The following is a 19,908-nucleotide window of genomic DNA, read 5'->3' as shown; positions in this document are numbered from 1 at the left end:
TGTCCACTTTGGGCCCCAACCACTCCCTCACGGTTTTGTTTCTGGGAACTCACACGAGAACTTCCCAATAGGTCACCCATCCTGAGATTGCTCTCCTGCGAACTCGCTTAACTTTGAAGTTCCAACAGAACTCGAAGCTAGTGAGCTCCCAAAAGGCCTTATGCTAGGTGGAGATGGGAATATACATATAAGGCTTACAAGATCCTCACCCCTGAGTGATGTGGGATCTTACAGTGCTTCCGTGTGTAGTTTGCTCACATTGTTAAAGATAATTCGTCACATTAAGCTTGTAGTTCATGTGATCATGTAAGATAATCCTTCCTCCATTTTTTTAAACAACTTATTGTCTTTGAAAATTGTTGACACCTCACTTTTTTTTTGTCTCAAGTCTAACAGGTGTACAATGATTTGGTTACCCAACTGCTTCCCATGTTATTCACCGAGCCAAACAACCCATGCAAAGTGTCTTGCACTGCATTTCTCGTAAAATTCATGACGACTTCATCCGAGCTTCGTAAAATAATTCCAAAGATGCTACAAACTCGTAATGATGTCCATCATCTTCTTCTAAACACCTTTTTTGGGATAACGAAGACTTTTCTTGAACTAACTTCTCTCTTTATGCAAATAAAATATGTTTTTTTTTTTTTTTCGTAGTGTACCTTTTACCTTGTTTACAACCAACCTAAATGCAAACTTATTTTTCTTCTTTTACCTTGTGACATCAATTACCAACATTGTCCACAACCTCTTATATGCTTTAAAAGGGTACAAATAATAAGACCATCTCCAACCTGAGTTAAAACCTTATTTTAGTTTTAAACTAACCCAATTCCTTCTCCAATGGTTGGGTTTACACTAAGTTTTGGATTAAAACCTAAAATTTGGGCAAATTTAACCCATGCTAGGGTTGAAAAGCCTACCCACCAAAATTTAGGTTTTAAACTAATCCAATCATCCTCCAATGGTTGGGTCTAAAATAAAATTTAGGTTAAAACCTATAATTTGAGCAATTTCAAAAATTTAAATACATTAAATCTAATGGCTGAGATCAAATATGATCAAATCTATCGGTTACAAAAAAGATCTAACGGTCCAAACCTAAATCTAACGATTAAAAAAATTAAAATCAAAATTCACTAAAAAACTCTATAAATACAAGTTTCATGGAGTCGATTTAGAGAATTTTCAAATTTTCTCGGAATCTAAATATTTTTGGTTAAAATGTTCGTGAAAATAAATTATGATAATCTACATAAATTTTATTTTGAAAAAAGTTACTGAAAACTTTTTTAGCCTATATTCATTATCTAATAATCTCGGGATAAAATTTTAATTCATAACCATTGGAGCAAAAAAACTATTTCTAGATTGGAGATGGTCTATGACACACCAACTCGAAATGTCCACTTGGACTTCGAATCGACTAGTGCTAGCCGACACCAGGAATGTTACCTTTGATGGTATAATTCTCAATCTACTCTACTATACTTTACTTATACTCTGACATCATGTGTGAAATGAGTTTATTCATGTTCACTAACGCACTCTTATATTTAAGCACTTTTAGGTTTAAATTTATTCATATTTTTCCATGTTACTACACTTTATGGTGACGGCGAGATCCACCAAACCAACAAATGAACCCTCTCTCTCTCTCCCTCTCTCGTTAGTCTATCTTGCACACATTCTCTGCTCACGGCTATGAAGCCGAGCTCTATTCGAATTCAAGTAGATTCCGGCGAGGACATGACAAATCCAACCAAGGTAAGGGTCGGGACCACTCGATTTGTCTTCCCAATCTCATTTTAATGATGATTGAGTCACTATACGTGTGTTTTGGCAACGTTTCGATGTAGCAATACCTCGGGGAAATATTCCCTAGTTTTTCGGTGAACCATCTAAGCTTTGTAGGCCTTTTTCTGGCTGATCCCGACCACGGCTCGACTTGATTTCTAGTATAAAATTCTTCTCCTCTCTCTTAGCTTCAAATCCATGTATAATTTGCTGAGTTTAGTTTAGATTCAAGCTTGAACGGAGCTTGGGAGCTTTCCTGGTCAAACCAACCCAGTAACTGGCTGTTGTAGATATGCAACTCGTGATGGGGATCGGGTCAACCTGACCTGAGAAAAAAAATAAAAAAAACCAGATCTATGATTCGATACGACCCATTTCTCAAATGGATCTGGAAATTCTCTGGAATATTCTATGACATATTCCTTGTGCTGACTTTTTCAAAATTTTCTCGGAAATCTTCCTAAGCTAATTTCGACACTCCAAGTCCGTTCTTGACATCCATTTAGTGAAATTCCATAGTTTTAACGTAGTAGACCGTCGAGGTGTCTCATTTGACTTTTTAGAATTGACCACTGACTTTTTGTTGACTTTTTACGAAAATTATCCGGGACCTATCTTAGCATATTTCAACGCCCTGATTCTAAATCCGCACTCTGTTTTCCCAAATTTAATCATTTTAGTGGAGTTTTACTAATGAGTCCCAATATTATGCTTAAGTGCAATTATTATTGGAGACTTCGACTTCCTTAGTTCGTACGGCTATGACCTCACAAGTATCTGTGAGTGAGTCTTTTCTTTTATATAATATAAATTGACATTATAAGAATTGTCGCAATGATGAAAATTGTGAGATCATTATGAATCCTATGGGGTGCATAGGCATGCATATTATTACGGGGTGTCTTAATTATATTTGCGGCCATGAATAGTGTTATGTTGACTAGAATTATCGATTTACTATTGCATGATCATATTTATGTTAACTACTCATCTTGTGCTGCACTGTTGTTAATACTTGCCTGGGGCCAAGGCTAGTCTTTCACGTGTATGTTCACTTCACACCGTACGCTCACTTTGGATCCATTGTAGGTGCGAGTCTTGTCATAGATTGCTATATGCAATTAGGACTCGTATGCGATGCGCATAATGTCAGTCTTCAAGTGCTTGTAGTACTAGAACATATATCATTATTACATCCAGTTCTGTTTATGTCAGAATATCTCTGCATGAACACGTGTGTCAGCATATATCGATGAGCACTTGATATGATATGTTTGTTTATGCGAGAATATGTGATTACTGGACGTTAGGTGTATATTTACGAAATATTGTGACGAATTGAATTCTTGAGATATTGTTGGCTACGACAAATATTTTCATACTATATGTAGTATGTTATATGTGAAAACTATACTTATTTTACGGTAAGGGGTTATTACATTTTCAAAAATTTTTTTTTTTACAAAACTTTATTTTTAGGCCCACTCACCTTTGTTTTTCGCCCCTCCAGGTTTTAGTAGTTGAGTTTCGTATCGACGAGGATTCTTGGAAAGTCTTGGTATAGAAGGTTACCTTCGATGGTATCATTCTCAATCTATTCTATTGTACTTTACTTATGGTCTGACATCACGTGTGAAATGGGTTTATCCCGCTCACTAGCGCACTTTAGACACTTTTAGGTTTAAATTTATTCACATTTTCCACATTATTACATTTTATGGCTTTGTCACCTTTTTGGTGTCTACCAGTATAACTCGATTTGTTGAAGTCCATGTGAACATTTTAGATCAGAGTGTATCAGTCTAAAGAAGAAAAGAAATCATGGCTTGTGCCTATTAATTTTTTTTAATGATCTCGGACTAAAATTTCAATCCAGAACTAGGCAAAATTTTTAACCTAGAACTATCGAAGGAAAAAAAACTATTTTTGGGTTGGAGATTGTGTAAAGAAGAAAAGAAATCATGGCTATTGCCTACGGAGAAAAATAATTAAAATCAAAAGTGAAAAATGCAAAGTACAAATAAAGGTGAATCCATCCATAATCCATATGAATATGATGCCGGTCCATTAGCGGTCCACCGGTCCGGGAAATAAAAAACCCAAAACCAGATACAAGGGACCTGCTGCGGGGGAGTGTGGACTCAGCAGTCAAAAAGTCAAGCCCCTAAATTTGCGTGGGACCCACAGCCCTTGCCCCTTCTCACAGAAGACAGAACCTCCACGCGACGACAGCCCCAAGCCTCGAACGCCCAAAACCCCCCAAATCCCTAGAATTCACTGATACTTTGTCGCCCTACAATTCGACCTCTTCCTCCTCGATCGCTCAATGCCGGTGCGTCTCGCTTGCGTTTCGTTCTGTGCTTAGCTTCTTCTTCCCCGAATTTTGTATTTGCGAGGGAAATTCAGGTTCAATTTGTTGCAATTTCGGAAAACCCTAGTTTCTAGTAGTAGCTTAATTCCAAGGTTTGCATTGTTGTAGTAGGGTGCTTGATTTTTTAATCTTTCTTATTTTGTAGTTGTCCAATTTTCCCGTATTATTTTGAGTTTAAGCTGTTTATGTGTTTGACATAGTGGTTAATGGTTGGTTTAATTGTTTTAAAAAAGCAGTTTATGGATAATTGTAGTTGTTGAGTTGCTTTTGTTGGTTGGTTAGAAGAATTTAGGATGTGTAGTTTGGAGTCTTTAGTCAGTTTTGCACTTGTTGTGGGACACTAGGTAAAGGTAGCTTTTTGGTCAATTCTGTTTTCAATTATCTGAGCTCAATTCTGTTTTTGGAAAGTGAACTTACACTAAGTTCAACATCAAACCGGGTGCCGGGTGGTGTACCATTTCGGTGTGGACGAGTGCTTTACATGTAGACGGCACTGTATTATTTTTGACAATGATTAGCGTAATCTTTTGACTTTATTGTTTAGAACTTATTGATTGTTTACTTAAAGAACAGAGTTTATATTTTTGTTGTGTACTAATTTAGGCTCAATGTGTGCTTTAGATATGGTCGGATAACTTCAGAATGGACATGTATTTATGGATATGATTTGTCCAGTACTTGTAGACCGCTGCATTTGAGATTGTTTCTTGATTGAGCTGAACTAGGTTTTTTGGAAGAAACTATTTGTTGATATAAGCTGGTTCCCTTGGCCTTGAGTAATGGCGGGAGGTGTGAGATTTGAGATGAGTGCAGCCAGTCCGGAGGACTCGGCATTTGCAGGGGGATATTCAAATGGGATGAGAGGAAATTACCCTGGTGCCAGTTTGGATAGGTCTGGAAGCTTCCGTGAGGGTGGTGAGAGTCGGATGCTTAGTTCTGGTGCTAGTACACCCAGGGACAATGCTGCTTCGAGAGGAAATTTGCCTTCACTACATCAGTGTTTGATGTTAGATCCTATTACAATGGGAGATCAGCAGTTTACTTCCTTGGGTGAGCTAAGGAGGGTTCTAGGAATACCTTTTGGGGGTAGTTTAGAAGACAATCCATTTGGAGCAGCTAATTTGAAGCCCCACACTCCAGTGGCTACAGAGGACCTAAAATGGTTCAAAGATGGTGTGCTAGTGGCCTCAAACAAGGCCAGGTAATCTAATTAACTCTGAAATTTCCATTTATTCTTGAATCTGTTTATTTGTGGCTCGAGATCCTCTCTAGTGTTCATGTCTTTTTTTATGAAGTTAAAATCTCTCAAAATAAATATAGTTAAACCTTTTAATTATCGAGCTTGTTGGAGGTGGGTGAACCTTGTGGTGTGTTTATTTGGGTTGTATTCAAGAAGTTATCTCTCTGCTGATGTTACAACAATTTTTGGTCAGGGTTAGAGCAAAAAGGTTGGATGACTCCATTGAAAAATTGAACAGGTATTGTGAAGCTTTAAACTTAAAGAAGCAGCAAAGGAATGAGTTTATAACAAATGAAAGATCAGGTGGGTCAAACTTGCTGAAGATGGGAGCTTCGAGAAACTCTTCAGATTCTATGAATCAAAGGCCAGAGGACAGGACTAAGACTGTTGTGATGAACAGGCGTGTTCGCTCATCGGTCACAGAAATAAGGGTATGTATTCAGAGAGTTTTACCTTGTGGTTTGAAGTTAATTGCTATATATTAACGCCTAATGCTGTAAACAGTGGCAGACATACATGTACGTACATAAGTAAGAATGGTAAAATTTCAATATCTTTGTGGTTTTCTTGCTAATTAGTGAAATTAGTCTTCCAGTTTTCACTTTCTTAAATTATTAAGAAATGTAAGTTTTACATAAAATTAAGGAAGATACACCCTGGGAAGAGAAACTCAAATCAAAAGAAAAGGGTTGTACCCATAACATGCCAACTAGAAATGAAAAATGTAAAAATTTAAGTGGTGGCAAAAACCCACAAAATATTTTTAATAGAAAGTAGTACCACCCTTTCAGATTTAACATTATCCTGAGCTAGAAGTCTGAGTACCATGACTATAAAATTATTCAGGTTTCAGCTTGAAGGTCTTTAATCCTAACCACATATCTCTAACTTGCTTGAAATTTACCTTTGGTACTTACTTTTGAATCTTGTTTCCATAACATGCACATTTGTGGTCAACTTTATTCTTTTAGGCTGAAAGCAGAAGTAGTGTGCTGACAAGGCAGCCTGTGGTTGTGGGAAAAGATAGGGATATGCTTAGAGGTGAAGGCTCTGATCTTGTTGAAGAAAAGATTCGCAGACTACCTGCTGGAGGGGAAGCATGGGATAAGAAAATGAAAAGGAAGCGTTCTGTAGGCACAGTATATAGCAGGCCCATGGATGGTGATGCAGAGCTAAAACGAACCTTACATCATAAGCCTAATGATGAGCCTTGTCCCCAAGCCTGTGATGCCCAAAGTTTCAGGTGACTTTAGACGTTGACAAACATCCACCACCACTTTGTAGAACCAAGAAATTATATTGTCACAATGATTCTATTAGAAGTATATTTATTATACACACTTGCAGCCTAGTTGATTGCTGTGATGACATGTTGTATTGTATTTGAATGGTTTGATGCTACAAGAGTTATTAGATGTGCTCGTTGTTCTTTAAAATTCAATTTTTTTACCTGTAAAGTGTAAAATCAAATACAAAAAAGTAGCCACCATTTGAAATTGCCATTTTCTTTATTTTTTCATATTCTGGACAATGTAAATTTCCCCTTCAATGTGTAAACTCTCAAAGCGTGAGTGAAATCATGTGTTGTGTTTGTTATTTCTGATAAACCTATAGTGCAGGGGTTGTATTTGAAACATTTTATTCTCTTCTTACAGAAGTATTGTGGTTTCTTTTTGAAATTGTCTTGTTTCGTACAGTAATCCTTTTGCTGGTTTTGCCTCCTTATTAGTCTTGTTTGCTACTAGTTATTATATAAAACAAGAAATTTCTCCACTCTTGCAGATCAGGGTCATTTACTGGTGGTAATGGCATTAACAAGCTAGACTCTAATTCCTTGTCTGCTAATGCAAATGGTCGTATTATGCTCAAGAATGAGTTGGACAAGGTCTCTCTTTCAAAAGATTTAACGTCTGGGTTGACTAAGGAGCGACTTTTACCAAAGGCAAACAATAAGTATGTGCTTGTACTATTCTTGTGCAAGAGTTTCTTGTAGGTGCATTGAAGGTTTCTTTGACTAGTTATTACTAAATTTTTCTACTGACTTTTTAATGTCTGATCTGGTGACCATTCTGTTCAGGTTAAATGCTCGCGATGATAGTCAAATACTCAATCCTAATCCACTGACAAAGGGAAAGGCTTCAAGGGCGCCAAGAAATGCCCCTGTAACTGCGTGCAACTCATCTCCTAGTCTTCCTCGCACATCTGGAACACCTGAGGGATGGGAACAACCTTCAAGTGTAACAAAAAATAATTCAGCAAGCGGTGCTACCAATCGCAAACGTCCGGTGCCCACAGGATCAACCACGCCCTCGATGGCTCAATGGGTTGGTCAGAGACCACAGAAAATGTCTCGAACCAGAAGATCAAATCTACTGTCTCCTGTATCAAACCATGATGAAGTGCAGATACCCTCGGAAAGCTGTTCCCCTTCTGATGTGGGTGGTAGATTAAATTCTTTTGGGACCAATGGGTTGCTTCAGAAGAGTGTTGCGAATGGTGCCCAACAAATTAGAATTAAACAGGAAATAGTTTCATCTCCTGCCAGATTATCTGAAAGTGAAGAATCTGGTCCTGGTGAAAATCGTGAAAGTAGATTGAAAGAGAAAGGACCAGGTAGCAGTGAAGTAGATGAGAAAGCTGTGAACGATGTTCAGAATACTGGTTCTTCAATATTACCTACAAAGAAGAATAAACTGCTCAATGGAGAGGAAACTGGAGCTGGTGTTCGGAGACAGGGAAGGAGTGGAAGAGGATCATCAGTTTGTAGGGCTACCACTGTAGCTACAAGGGAAAACTTGGAAACTCCAGCCTCGGCAAAGCCATTCAAAAGTATGAGGCCTGGTTCTGAGAAGAATGGAAGGTGTTAACTAATTTATTTATTCATTAATGTTTTGTTTCAGCATAAAATGATCTATATTTTCTCACTTTAGCATTTTCCTGTTAAACCAAATCTCGAGAGTATTATATTTAAGCTTTGTATTTTTTCTTACTTCAGTAAATCAGGGCGTCCTCCTCTGAAGAAACTATCAGATAGGAAGGCCTTTGCTTTTCCAGGCCATATATCTACCATCGGTTCCCCTGATTGTGCAGGTAGAGTACCGGCATTTCTTTTATTGGTATGTTTTGACTAGGTCTTTTTATTATTTCTTGTTGTACCAATTCCAAAAGTTTATTTGGCTGATTACATTTCTGTATGGGGAACTTTAGTAACGCTAAAAAAAGTCATTCTGCAGTCCTTCTCCATCCCATTTTTATTTCACTAGGGAGGAGTGCATGATGATCTTTTTGTAGAGCCAATAGCAGCTCCCTTCTGTATATTGCGCCATCTGTTGAAGTTTGACCTTCATTTGGATATGCATGTCTGTACACTCCGTGAATGATGACTGATGAGAATCATCATTACCGTTATATGATTTCAAACTTTATTTCTTTGGATTTTACTCGGACACAAAATCGATTACAATATATTTACTGCCATAACGGTTTGGCTCCTTGAAACTTAAGGGCTGCAATTATATGCTATTGCTTATGATGTTTCAGGTGAGCCAGATGATGACCATGAAGAACTTCTGGAAGCTGCAAATTTTGCCTGTAGCTCCAACGGTATGTTTCCGTGACTAATCTTTCTTTAGAAATATATATGTACGTATATTATATGCTTAAATTTGCATTATAACTATGTTTTCTCCATATACATTTGCATTATGGTATTGTTTGGTTGTTTTTGTAGATTTGGCCTGTTCTAGTTCATTTTGGAAGAAAATGGAACCAATATTTGGTCCTGTCAGTTTAGAGGTGGTATCCTACTTCCAGGAGCAGGTAGCAGCTAGAGTTTATCGCTACATCTCACTCAATAAAATTTCGTTTATTAGATTGATATGGTCCCTGACTAATTCTTTCCCTATTTGTATGTCTGCTTTCAAATCAGCTCATATCTGTGGAGGAGAATGATGAATGCATGTCTCTGATGTTAGGCAATGCCAATAATGTTTCGGTAATGTCTGGCATATTATTTATTGACAGACTTTTGATATCTGATTTCTATCTCTGCCATCTTTCTTTACACTAAATCTTGGTTATTTTCCATCCAGTGTCATATGTTATTTGATTAAGACTTGAATTTGGTATCTCATCCTAAAGTGTGCCACCTTAGACATCTATTTGAGCTTCAGCTTTTAGGCATCCATTAGGATTTTCAACGGTGTAGCAACACATTTTCCTTCTATGCTTTGGCAAACGCTGCAAATGGTATCCCACTTTTAAGTTAGTGTTACAAAAGGGTGGTTGCACAAGTGGTATAATTGAAATTGATCATTTTCTTGCAAACGCCATACACCAATAAAGGGAAAAGAATGAAAAATCTATGAATGGGTTTATTCTGTCTGTGATGTTAAATTATTCTAACCAGCTTTGCTTAGTTTCTACTTTACTATCAAGTGTTTCTGAGGAAGACAAGCATTGCGATGTTAATTATGAAGTTATGTTGTTTCCCAGGGTGATATTGTGCATGAAGAAAACTTTGTGTCCAAGACTCTTTTTTCTGGACAATATGAGTGGAACGTGCAAGACCAAATTCAAAAAGGAGATATATCTTGTGGAAGATTAGTCTCAGAAGGAACAAAGAAAGTGCCTCCACTGTACCAAAGAGTATTATCGGCTCTAATCATGGAAGATGACGTTGAAGAATTTGAAAATGGCATTGACCGGAGAACTATGTCTTTACAATATAATGGGGACAATTTTCCAGGTGATACATGTGCCTCGATTATTGTTGAGCCAAGGAACAGGATCCGGGTCCAGCTTGTAAACGATACAGATATGGGTTTGCAGACTCTCAATCAATGTTCCAGTGACAATTACCCTTACAATGGGGCTAGTGGCTTTGTGAATGCTACAGGCATCTGTAATCAATTATACAATAATGATTTGTCAAAAGTAGATTTTGGAGAATTGCGTTCAGAGAGTGGGATGCTTCCCTTGTTTTCCGAAAATGGTGCAGATGGGTTACAACATATGGTTACAAACTCTCCAGGAATTTCTTCCTCTGATTGCCCATATGAACAGATGCCTCTGGAGGATAGACTCTTGCTGGAGCTACAAAGTGTAGGCTTGTTTCAAGAAACAGTGGTAAGCTCTTACCCTATGTGTATTGGTGATGCTTAAGTGTTTAGCTCCATGGCCATAAAGTCTATTTTCACTTTACTGAGTTTGTCAGGCCAGTCCTGTTTCTGCTAGAAATTTGCATGTCATGGAGTGCAGAATTAGGATCAGGGCAACTATTTCGAATGGAAGCTCTCTTTCTGTCTGTTGCCTTTTTCAACCCCTTTCCTACAATAATTTAACAGCTTACTGTTTGCCTTGTCTCAGCCTGATCTAGCAGACGGAGGGGACGAAGCAATTGATAAAGATATTGTTGGACTACAGAAGCTACTCCACCAACAGGTTATGGCTCTTAGATATCACCTCTTATGAACATAACCACGTTTCCACATTTCACCTCATTAATATGATTGCCCCATTTTGTCATGCAATTGGTCCATTCCGAGTCATTTCTTCACCTTTCCCATTTATCTCATGGTTTACTAACATAAATTGCATTCTGATTCTGTAGGTTGATGGGAAGAAGATACGGTTAAACAAATTTGTTAAAGCAATTGAAGAAGGCATGGACATCGAAAGACGGTATAATATTCAGTACTTTAGATGATTTCTAAAATTTGTAGTATACTTGTACATTTTTTTGGTACGAAAATCAACACAAGAACCGATTCTTTTGATTCTGCGGAAGTTTTAATCTTATGTGGCTAAATTGCAGGCACCGCGAGCAGGTTGCTATGGACAAGCTTGTTGAGTTGGCTTACAGAAAGCTTCTGGTACTTTTTTCAATTTGCTTATTGGGATGGGATTCGAACTTGCATGTTCCAAGCATCAGTTACTTACAGCTTGATTGAAGTGCAAAAAAAAAAAATTAAAAAAAATTGATGTCCTTTAACTGGAGCATGTACCCACATTCTGCTGAATTTTAACTGTAGCATGTTAAGTATGAAGTATTACTTCAGACCATAAAAGGTCTCATTTTCTTGTTTCTTTAGGCCACTCGGGGAAGTATTGCTTCAAAATATCGGATTGCTAAGGTTTCAAAACAAGTTGCTGTTGCTTTTATGAAGAGGACTCTTTCTAGATGTCAAAAATATGAAGAAACTGGAAAAAGTTGCTTTAATGAGCCTGCACTTCGAGATGTCATTTTCGCTGCATCGCTTCCCGGTAGCAATGGAGAAACCATGAAATGCAACAGCTTAAGTTCGCCACTTGAAAATCAAAACTCTCAACAAGAACCTGGGGTTTCAGGTTAGTACTTTTAAGTATTTAGATGTTTTGCTTTTAAGGAGTATTTGTTGGTTTAGCATACGTTTTTTTATTTTTTTTTATTTTGTGTTTGTAAATGTTTAGAAATTTATATGTCACAGTTTTATAGTTAGAGGTCATATATATCAGACAAAACCAATGCACAGTTTTATTTCTCTCCCATGATTTGGACCTTTTCCAAACATCTCTGCTTTATTTATGGGAGCTGTTGTCGGCACACAAAAAATGTCCTCCAAATTTATAAAAATACAAGGAAATCTGTATAGGGAGGAGTGCACTATGTTTGGAGTGCCAATAACAACACCCTTTATTTATAGTTATCTTTTTTGCAGAAACTTATTGTCAGGTGAACTGCTTTTTGTAAATGCCTTCTCTCTTTTCTTTCCACAGGTTCTTCCAAATGGGCGGAGCGGCCTGATCATCGTAATAAGTTTGACAGGGGTTCTTGTGGCATGTCCAGTCTTACCCATCCCTCTGAGCAGGTTACAAATACTGGACCAATATTGTACAGAGGGAAAAAGAAGGAAGTTCTGCTTGATGATGTTGGCAGCCCCTCCTTGAAAGCTGCATCAAATCTTGGTCCTGTGTTGGGCCGAGCAAAAGGAAAAAGAAGTGAGAGAGAAAGGGACAAAGATACATCAGCCAGGAATTCTGTTACCAAAGCTGACCGTCAATCATTGGGTAACAATAAGGGTGAGCGTAAAACCAAAACAAAGCCCAAACAGAAGACAGCTCAGCTATCAACTTCAGGAAATGGGTTGATTAGCAGTGCCCCTTCAGCTGGATTTGTTGAAGTTGTTGGCAACAATAATAACAGTAAACGAGAGATTGAGCCCGCATGCTATAATGACATTCCTCAGGGTCCTACAGAGACCAAGAAACAAATGGATTTTGCAAACTTGCATCTGAATGATTTAGACTCGATAGAACTAGGAGTAGCCAATGACCTTGGTGGCAACCAAGATCTGAGTACTTGGTTTAACTTTGATGAGGACGGTTTGCAGGACCATGATGCGGAGGGGCTTGACATTCCTATGGATGACCTCTCGGATTTGAATATGCTTCTGTGAGGACGACAGCAGACTGTATATTTCCTTGGATTACTTGACCATTTAGACAAGACTGATAGTGCTATTGTCAGAGGGCAACCTGCCAATATAAGTTTTGGCTCTGGCAAACAAGCACATGTAATTATGGCCATTTTTTTGTATACTCATATGAAGAAGTTTAAAAAAGGAAAATAAAAACAAATCTCAATTGTTTATGTAGTGCAGATGAATTCTCATCATAACAAAGAACAGTTTTCTTTTGAGTATAATTTTGCCTCTGTTCATTTTTCTATTCTCTAGCATTGCTGACTTCTTTTTCCGCGGCAAATAAATTTAAGTGCTTACTGGAATCTAGGTGCCAGTGCTAACCGCTAACTATTTCCCTTCCAATTTTATATAATTTTGATGCACTTTTTGTGGCTGTTATTCTGCTTATGTGCACTAATGAGAATGCTATGCTTGACAGTGATGGTGGATTATTCACTATTATTGATTTTCTTGGGAAATCAAGTGGAATCTGGTTAAAAGGCACATTCTTATTTTGTCGGGTATTATTTATCTGCCTTATGGCTGGGATTGGTGTCTACAAGAGATCATTTGCCTCGTTGCACAGTTTCAGGCTCAGCACCAGGGTATGCCTTTAAATTTACAGTTATTTTTTTGGTCATTATATGTTTCCCCATAAATGAAGTGAATGCCTGGAAGATCTTAGTAATATTTGTTGTAGTAGGTAATTTTGAACTCTTTCCTAAGAAGACCGGTTTTGACACAACAAATAGAGAGGCTCATTAAAAAATTTCATTCACTCTTGACCAATTAAATCTTTCTTGATTTGTTTTTATGCTTTTCCATGCGAAGCCCACAGGTGTTTATTCCTTCTTGTTTTTTTTTAATAATTTTTTGTCCCTCTATCATTGAAGTTTGAGGCCTGGAAACGGGATTTATTAAGGTAGGCTATTTCCTTTCATATCCTGTGACAGCTACAATTGCTTGAGATTTATACTGAGTTCTGCCAAAATCAGCTTTTGGTATCAACTATGACTTTACGTGATATCCCGAGTTCTAACATAATTTGGCTTTTGTAATCAACTGTTATGTGGCTTGATAATAGTGTGCCGCACTACCCAACGCGTAACCTTGTCCCCTCTACCCCTCTTTTGGTTATGCCATTACCAATCGTAGGTACCCCATTTAGTATTTCGTTTGTATTTGTATTCTGGTGACCCTTGTAACCTTGTTCTTGGTTAGGCCCTATTTTGTCAACTAGAGTGGGAGTGGGCCTACGCATTATAGGGAGTATTGAGTTCTGTTGTCAAGTTGTGGAGGGGATGATCTCCTAACAGCTTAGGCTTTTGGGATTAACAGTTGCTTGGATGCCGTACTACGGTCTAGTGGTATTCTTTTTCACTTGTAAGTGAGAGGTCTGAGGTTCGATTCTCGCCAAAGGCGAATTTGAACCACATTATTGCTAGCCCATTGTGAGGCTTTGCCCATTCTCCCACCCCCTTAGTGTAGATAATATCGTTTGTTAAAAAAAATACAGTTGCTTGGATTTGTTTTGTTACTAGAAAATGGAGAGGTTTTATGGTTTGTTTCTGTTTCAGGAGCTGTTACAATCTCAAGACCTCTGCATTTGTACTTATTGGTTCCAATGATGCAATGTCGTGACTGTTTCATTCTGTTTGGAAACTTGATGAATCTGCAAACATCAGCTTCAAAGTTGGTTGTATCTTTTCATGTATTTGTTTCATTAAATTTTGGCGGTTGCTTTACTTGAGTTTCTCTTCTTGTATGTTGTTGCAGGTTGGATCTGATAGATGTTTGTCCTGAATATAGCTCGTCCACTGTCTCAGCTTGTTCTTTTTTACTGTAAGATGATTGTCCTTGCCCTGGCATCTGGCTCTGTTATCTTATCATTAATTAACCTTGCCCTCAATCTGGTTCTGTTTTTCATATATTTTTATGGTACGGAGCCTCTGGCTCGGTCAGTTAGTAGTCCATGATGGTAATGATTTGGTTGTTTTACATAGGATTGCTTTGATTGGTCATTTCTTGAGGAGCGTTTCTTATTACCTTTCTAATGGATTGTTAATTTATTCAAATACTAATAGGTTTGAATCCGTTTGAAATCTAGAAGCAGTGAGAAACCACTGTCCTTGTGTGCATTACATTCTTAGAAAACATCGTGGCTTTTTGTTTTCATGGTTTCTGTGATCTTTACCAGCCCTACACTTACAGATTCTTTTAATCCCTGTGATTCCAGTTTCAACACATTTACACTATTATGTTGTTACGATTTTGAGTTGATAAAGTTTGACATTTCTACCAGAATGGTGTACAAAAAATGGACGCCAACTTAGTGTCTCCTTACCCTTCTTGCCCTTCTTTTCTTTGGTGGAGTGAGGAAAGGGGTCTCATGTCTAAGGTGTGTATTCTTGTCAACCTATTGACAAAATTATTAATTTGGATGAATGTGATTCGATCAGGAGATTATAAATGTTGATCTGTTGGAATTAGAACAAAGATAAAAGAGTAGCCATTTCATTATCATTACATAAACTGTATTCGTCTTAAGGTTGAACAATAAATAGATGACTAACTGGTTCAGAAGATTGTTGACAAAAAAATTGGTTTAAATGTTGCTGTTTTTTAGCAAAGGTGTTCACAGACGGGAACCTAAAATGAGCGGGCCGGATTATTGGGCCATATTTCGGCATCTTATTAGGTTCTTATCAGTTGACAGTTAAAAGTAGTGTTCTGATTCTATGTAACTTCTGGTAAGGTTTATCTCTTACATCCAAATGTTATAATGTTCACTATACAGTATACACTCTTTTGACTGTGGAGTAGATGGGTTACTATATATAATTTTATCAGATCAATTGATAGTTTTAAGTTTTATAAGATTGATGTTCTGCTGATCCAACGGTTGAATTTAATAATCTAATCATATACATAATTCATGTACACGGTACTAGAATTAGTGTTCTTAAACTATAAATGTAACCTTCATCATATGGTTATGTGGGTGTTAAAGATTATGTGAATGGGTTCAACAGTAAATTCAATATTGTTTGAGCAAGGAACAAATCCTGCGAAAACTTATCAACTGGTGTAACACACTCTAGTTTACTGCCCCAGTTTATGGCTAAGGGTGAACAGTGTCATGATTGATGTAAGATCTGATATTCAGACGGAGTATAGGGTGTAAGTGTGTAGGAGTTACGTTTTAAGTAATTTTAAGGATTATGTGTAGCATGGGGTGACAAGGATATGTAGGAATATGTATGTGTTAAAACTTACCGAGGGGTTTCCAGGAGTTTTCTATTGCATCTTATAAACATTTTATTCATTGCTAAAGTTGGGGTTGGGAAAAAATGGATTTTAAATTTTTGTGAAGGGTCGGGATAAATGGGGATTTTAGGGTTTTATTAAAGAAGTGTTGAGAGGTTAGGCTTGGAGTGTAAGCCAAGTAAGGTAAGTGACTAGAAATTGAAGAACGGTTCTTTCTATCTCTGTGTGTTTAGATGTTTAATCCATCTCCCTGGGTTCTCCAAATAGGATTTGTAAGATGTATATGCTGCTGGAACAAACTTTCAGGGGCTGGATTTTGGTTGTACGGTGCAGAACATCAAAGAAGGCAGAAGAAGATATTGAATGCAGAAAATTAAAGTTGGAAACCTCAGAATCTCATAGGCTAGGATGCTTACCTAAAAAACGTTTGCAGGTAGCGTTACAGATTGATTAGGCTTTTTGAAATTCCAATTGCGTTGTTTAGAAATTTGAAGCTATTGTATTTTCTACCTTTTGTTTTACATATTTCAACTCTAATCCTTTCTGCTCATGGCATGTGCAGAGGCCAAAAAAATTGCTCACAAATGGAAAAGAAACGAAGAACACATGGGTTGTGATGTTATGGGCGTGATGGTGAACCTGGCGGAAGCGGGTGAAGTTACCTGTGGCCTGGGTTATTGGCTTAGAGTTACTGGATTGTTCTACGAGGAGCTTTCAACGAAGAGATTTTAAGCTATCGAGATAAAAACTTACACCTCTTCAACATTCTGATATGCACGTTGAGTGCGTGAATTGAACATTTTTTGCCGAGTAGAGGGCACAGCTTAGTCTTTAAGTAAGGTACTTATTATGTTTAAACTGTTTTAAGATGGAAATTCAGCAGTTTCCTTTCATTGGTATGTTCCTCAAGATATATTATCTGCGTAATTTGTAATTGAATCCGTATGAGTGTCTGGTTGCTGAATCACAACAGAAACAAACGACGAAAAGTGCCTGCGGTGTAATTTTGCGACCGCAGTTGTCGTCGTGCTTGAACCTTGCTCCAATGGTAAATATGCGTTGTAAAGTTTGCTGCCTCCAGCGCAAGTGTTTTCCAGATGGTCATAATATTAGGCTTTCGTTTGTTTCATTGAATGTCTTCCAGGTTATGAGGAGTGGAATCCCCTAACTATTGTGCCGTTGCTTTACCACTCACTTTCTTGATACTTGGTAACCACTCATCTAAACACAGCATCAAAGTTGGGAAGAGGTTTTAAATTCTAATCCGAACTCTTTCATCGACAAAAAAAAAAAAAAAAAAAAAAAAAATACAACAAAGCCTTTTCCTGCTAAGTGGGGGATTTCGTTCTAGATTCATTTTCATAAAGATTCGACGTAACTTAGGAGTGTCGGTTATCGACTACCTGACGTCCTCCCCCTTTTTTATCCGGGCTTGGGACGGGCAATGTAAGATAAACTGCAATATATATATATATATATATATATATATATATGGAGGAGATTCTACACTTGTGGTGCTCATTTTGTAAAAAAAAATGTTACATACGTATATTTACACTCCAAGGTTACCTTTTACGGTGTGGACGTTCACTTCTTAGTTGCATGATATCACTTTGTTGATGCTAGTTAGTTAAAGATTCTCCCTCTTCCTCTCTCCCAAAAAGTGAATGTGTAGTTGGATGCCATACACCAGGCAGCACGCTGAGGGTAGGTATATCTTGGTCTGCGGGGCTTGGGTTAGAACCCATAACCCCAATCTAAAGATTGATTTTTTATTAGCTACCCAACCATGGTGGATGGGAAACCCTACTAACCCGAGGGCTTAAGGGCGCACATTGTGTGATTTCACCCAAGGTGAACAGACTAAGACCACCATAACCTCACCTGGTTAGGCATCACCGATACAACCAATCACTTTAATGCCCTGCTTAGTTATAAGCCCACGCTACTAGGCTCGGCAATATCATATCATTGTGTAAACCCTTTTAAACATATTTAATATTTGATCTCTGTCCGATGTGGGACTTTAGCAATTATCTACTTAATAACTAGCTTCCAACTTACCAACTTACCAACTGTGAAATTCAAAATCCAACAGAGTGATGAATTGAAGGGTCTTCTCATATTAATTTCCAGGTGAGACATAGTAGCCTTAGAGATAAAATACTCTCGTTGTACCCTTATTCGACATAAGAAAAGAAGCTTATACCGCTTTCCCATGAACGTAGCCATGTAAATTCCTTGGTATGCATTATTTCCTTTACGTTTATCTTATTTGGTTTTCTCCATTTTTGTGACGAGTAGCCCTTTGAAAATGAAGGAATTTGAGCAGAAGGTCTTATATCTACAAATTACAATGTTTAAACCATTGAAAAGCATGTCAGTAATCTCCAGATTCCAATATCCTTCACACACCTTTCGCGACTCCTACATATTTACTTCGACCAGAAGCCTTGGGACTCAAGGAACTAAAAAGTACCGATAACACGGTGAGTTTGATTTTTTCTGTACATAGTGATGAGAATGCTGTATCCTCCTCTTCATCGGTGGTGGTGGATTTTGGAGAAGAGACCGAGGATGGAGAAGTCGCGTAGTGGGAGTTGAAGAGAGAAGGGAAGAGAGTGAGAGACCCTTTTTTAATTCCCTTCCTTTTTTTATTTCAAATTTTTCTTAATTAATTTGTAATATGTATTTAAGTTCAAACCCCAGGTGTCAGAAATTTGGTGGGCTAGAGCAATAAGTAATGTCAGGTCATCAATTAACGAATGAATTGACAAAAAGATTAACAAAAGTATTAAAATAGCAGAAAATTTAAACTTTAGATATGGAAGTGGGTCGAAAAATAAGTAAGTGTAGTAAAATGAGATTTTGTGAACTTAAGGGTAATAAAATAGAAATTATCCTCATTAGAAATTTAGAATTTAAACAAGTGTTTTTTTCAGTATAGAGGAGGGCAAAGCCCATAAGCAAAACAAGAAAAACCTAGGCAAGGACAACCCTATGAAGGACATTGCCAATAATATCAGAAACTGCAAAAAATTAGTAGCAGTGACAGGAGGAGAAACAAAAACATCATGACCAAGGGAAGCCATAACCCAAGTCAGCCATGTGGTCAGCTAAGACATTCTTTTTTCTATAGATATGAGTGTCTTCATAGTTTGTAGCCACCTCGGCATTTTTGTTTGTTGTTTTTTGTTAATAGTATTCGTAGTTTCATACTTTGTTCGTCCGTTTAGTACTCTGATTTTTAACTGGTAGATGGTATATGATTGGTCGAAATATTGCTTGACTTTTTTTTTTTTTTTTTAATTTTTAATTTTATTACAAGTTAATCAAGATGTAGTCCTCAGTTTGTAGTCGTCTTGGCCTTCTTATTGTTTTCCAGTTAATATTATTCATAGTTTCATACTTAACTTGTTAATCTGCCCGTTTGGTAATCTGATTTTCAACTGGTATATGGTATATGACTAGTTAAAACATTGCATGATTTTTTTTTTTTAAATTTTTATTACAAGAGACATTTTACACTATGGGAGTGAAGTGAGGACGACGTAGTTGCATGACATTCATCACTTTGATTTTCAACTGGTAGATGGCATATGTCTAGTTGAAAGATTGCATGATACACATCACTTTGAAGTGGGTTACAAAAAGTGAAAGATTGCATGATACACATCACTTTGATGTGGGTTACAAAAAGTGAATGTGTAGTGAGATGCCACACACCAGACAGCATGCTGAGGGTACACACCCAATCTAAAGCAAGTTTTTATTAGCTACCCAACCATGGT

General features: G+C 37.4%; 1 protein-coding gene and 1 long non-coding RNA gene across 7 annotated transcripts; both read left to right on the top strand.

Moving 5' to 3' along the window:
* The first annotated feature begins 3,852 nt into the window (after nucleotides 1–3,852).
* LOC137733748 (uncharacterized) lies at nucleotides 3,853–13,092 on the top strand. 6 transcript variants are annotated; one of them, XM_088697668.1, is made up of 17 exons: nucleotides 3,997–4,129; nucleotides 4,790–5,369; nucleotides 5,602–5,646; nucleotides 5,712–5,839; nucleotides 6,380–6,651; nucleotides 7,191–7,361; nucleotides 7,486–8,268; nucleotides 8,404–8,498; nucleotides 8,949–9,011; nucleotides 9,139–9,227; nucleotides 9,337–9,402; nucleotides 9,903–10,535; nucleotides 10,776–10,850; nucleotides 11,020–11,090; nucleotides 11,224–11,281; nucleotides 11,501–11,756; nucleotides 12,165–13,092. In XM_088697668.1, exons 4-17 carry the CDS (start codon nucleotides 5,732–5,734, stop codon nucleotides 12,842–12,844), a joined length of 3,420 nt encoding a protein of 1,139 aa, XP_088553794.1. In that variant the 5' UTR covers nucleotides 3,997–4,129; nucleotides 4,790–5,369; nucleotides 5,602–5,646; nucleotides 5,712–5,731; the 3' UTR covers nucleotides 12,845–13,092. The 6 variants fall into 6 exon arrangements, with proteins under 6 accessions (XP_088553792.1, XP_068329025.2, XP_068329024.2 ...); XM_088697667.1 differs by having other exon boundaries at nucleotides 4,025–4,203; XM_088697666.1 differs by having other exon boundaries at nucleotides 3,853–4,129; nucleotides 5,608–5,839.
* A 2,635-nt stretch (nucleotides 13,093–15,727) lies between these two features.
* On the top strand, nucleotides 15,728–17,224 carry LOC148695475 (uncharacterized). Its single transcript, XR_015964548.1, has 2 exons — nucleotides 15,728–16,550; nucleotides 16,680–17,224. It is a non-coding gene; the product is annotated as an uncharacterized LOC148695475 (long non-coding RNA).
* Nucleotides 17,225–19,908: the final 2,684 nt, after the last annotated feature.

Source organism: Pyrus communis, chromosome 7, assembly GCF_041283825.1.
Source record: "Pyrus communis isolate YQ-2024b chromosome 7, ASM4128382v1, whole genome shotgun sequence".
Lineage (NCBI taxonomy): Eukaryota > Viridiplantae > Streptophyta > Magnoliopsida > Rosales > Rosaceae > Pyrus > Pyrus communis.
Note: the sequence above shows the minus strand (reverse complement) of the source record. Positions and strands in the feature narration are given on the sequence as shown.

What these genes read in the sequence shown, in the direction of transcription:
- LOC137733748 (XM_068472924.2), top strand. Translation starts at nt 4,948, where the DNA reads ATGGCGGGAGGTGTGAGATTTGAGATGAGTGCAGCCAGTCCGGAGGAC. An exon ending in TTACCAAAGGCAAACAATAA is followed by an intron (nt 7,362 to 7,485) that starts GTATGTGCTTGT and finishes CATTCTGTTCAG; the next exon opens with GTTAAATGCTCGCGATGATA. An exon ending in CGGTTCCCCTGATTGTGCAG is followed by an intron (nt 8,499 to 8,948) that starts GTAGAGTACCGG and finishes ATGATGTTTCAG; the next exon opens with GTGAGCCAGATGATGACCAT.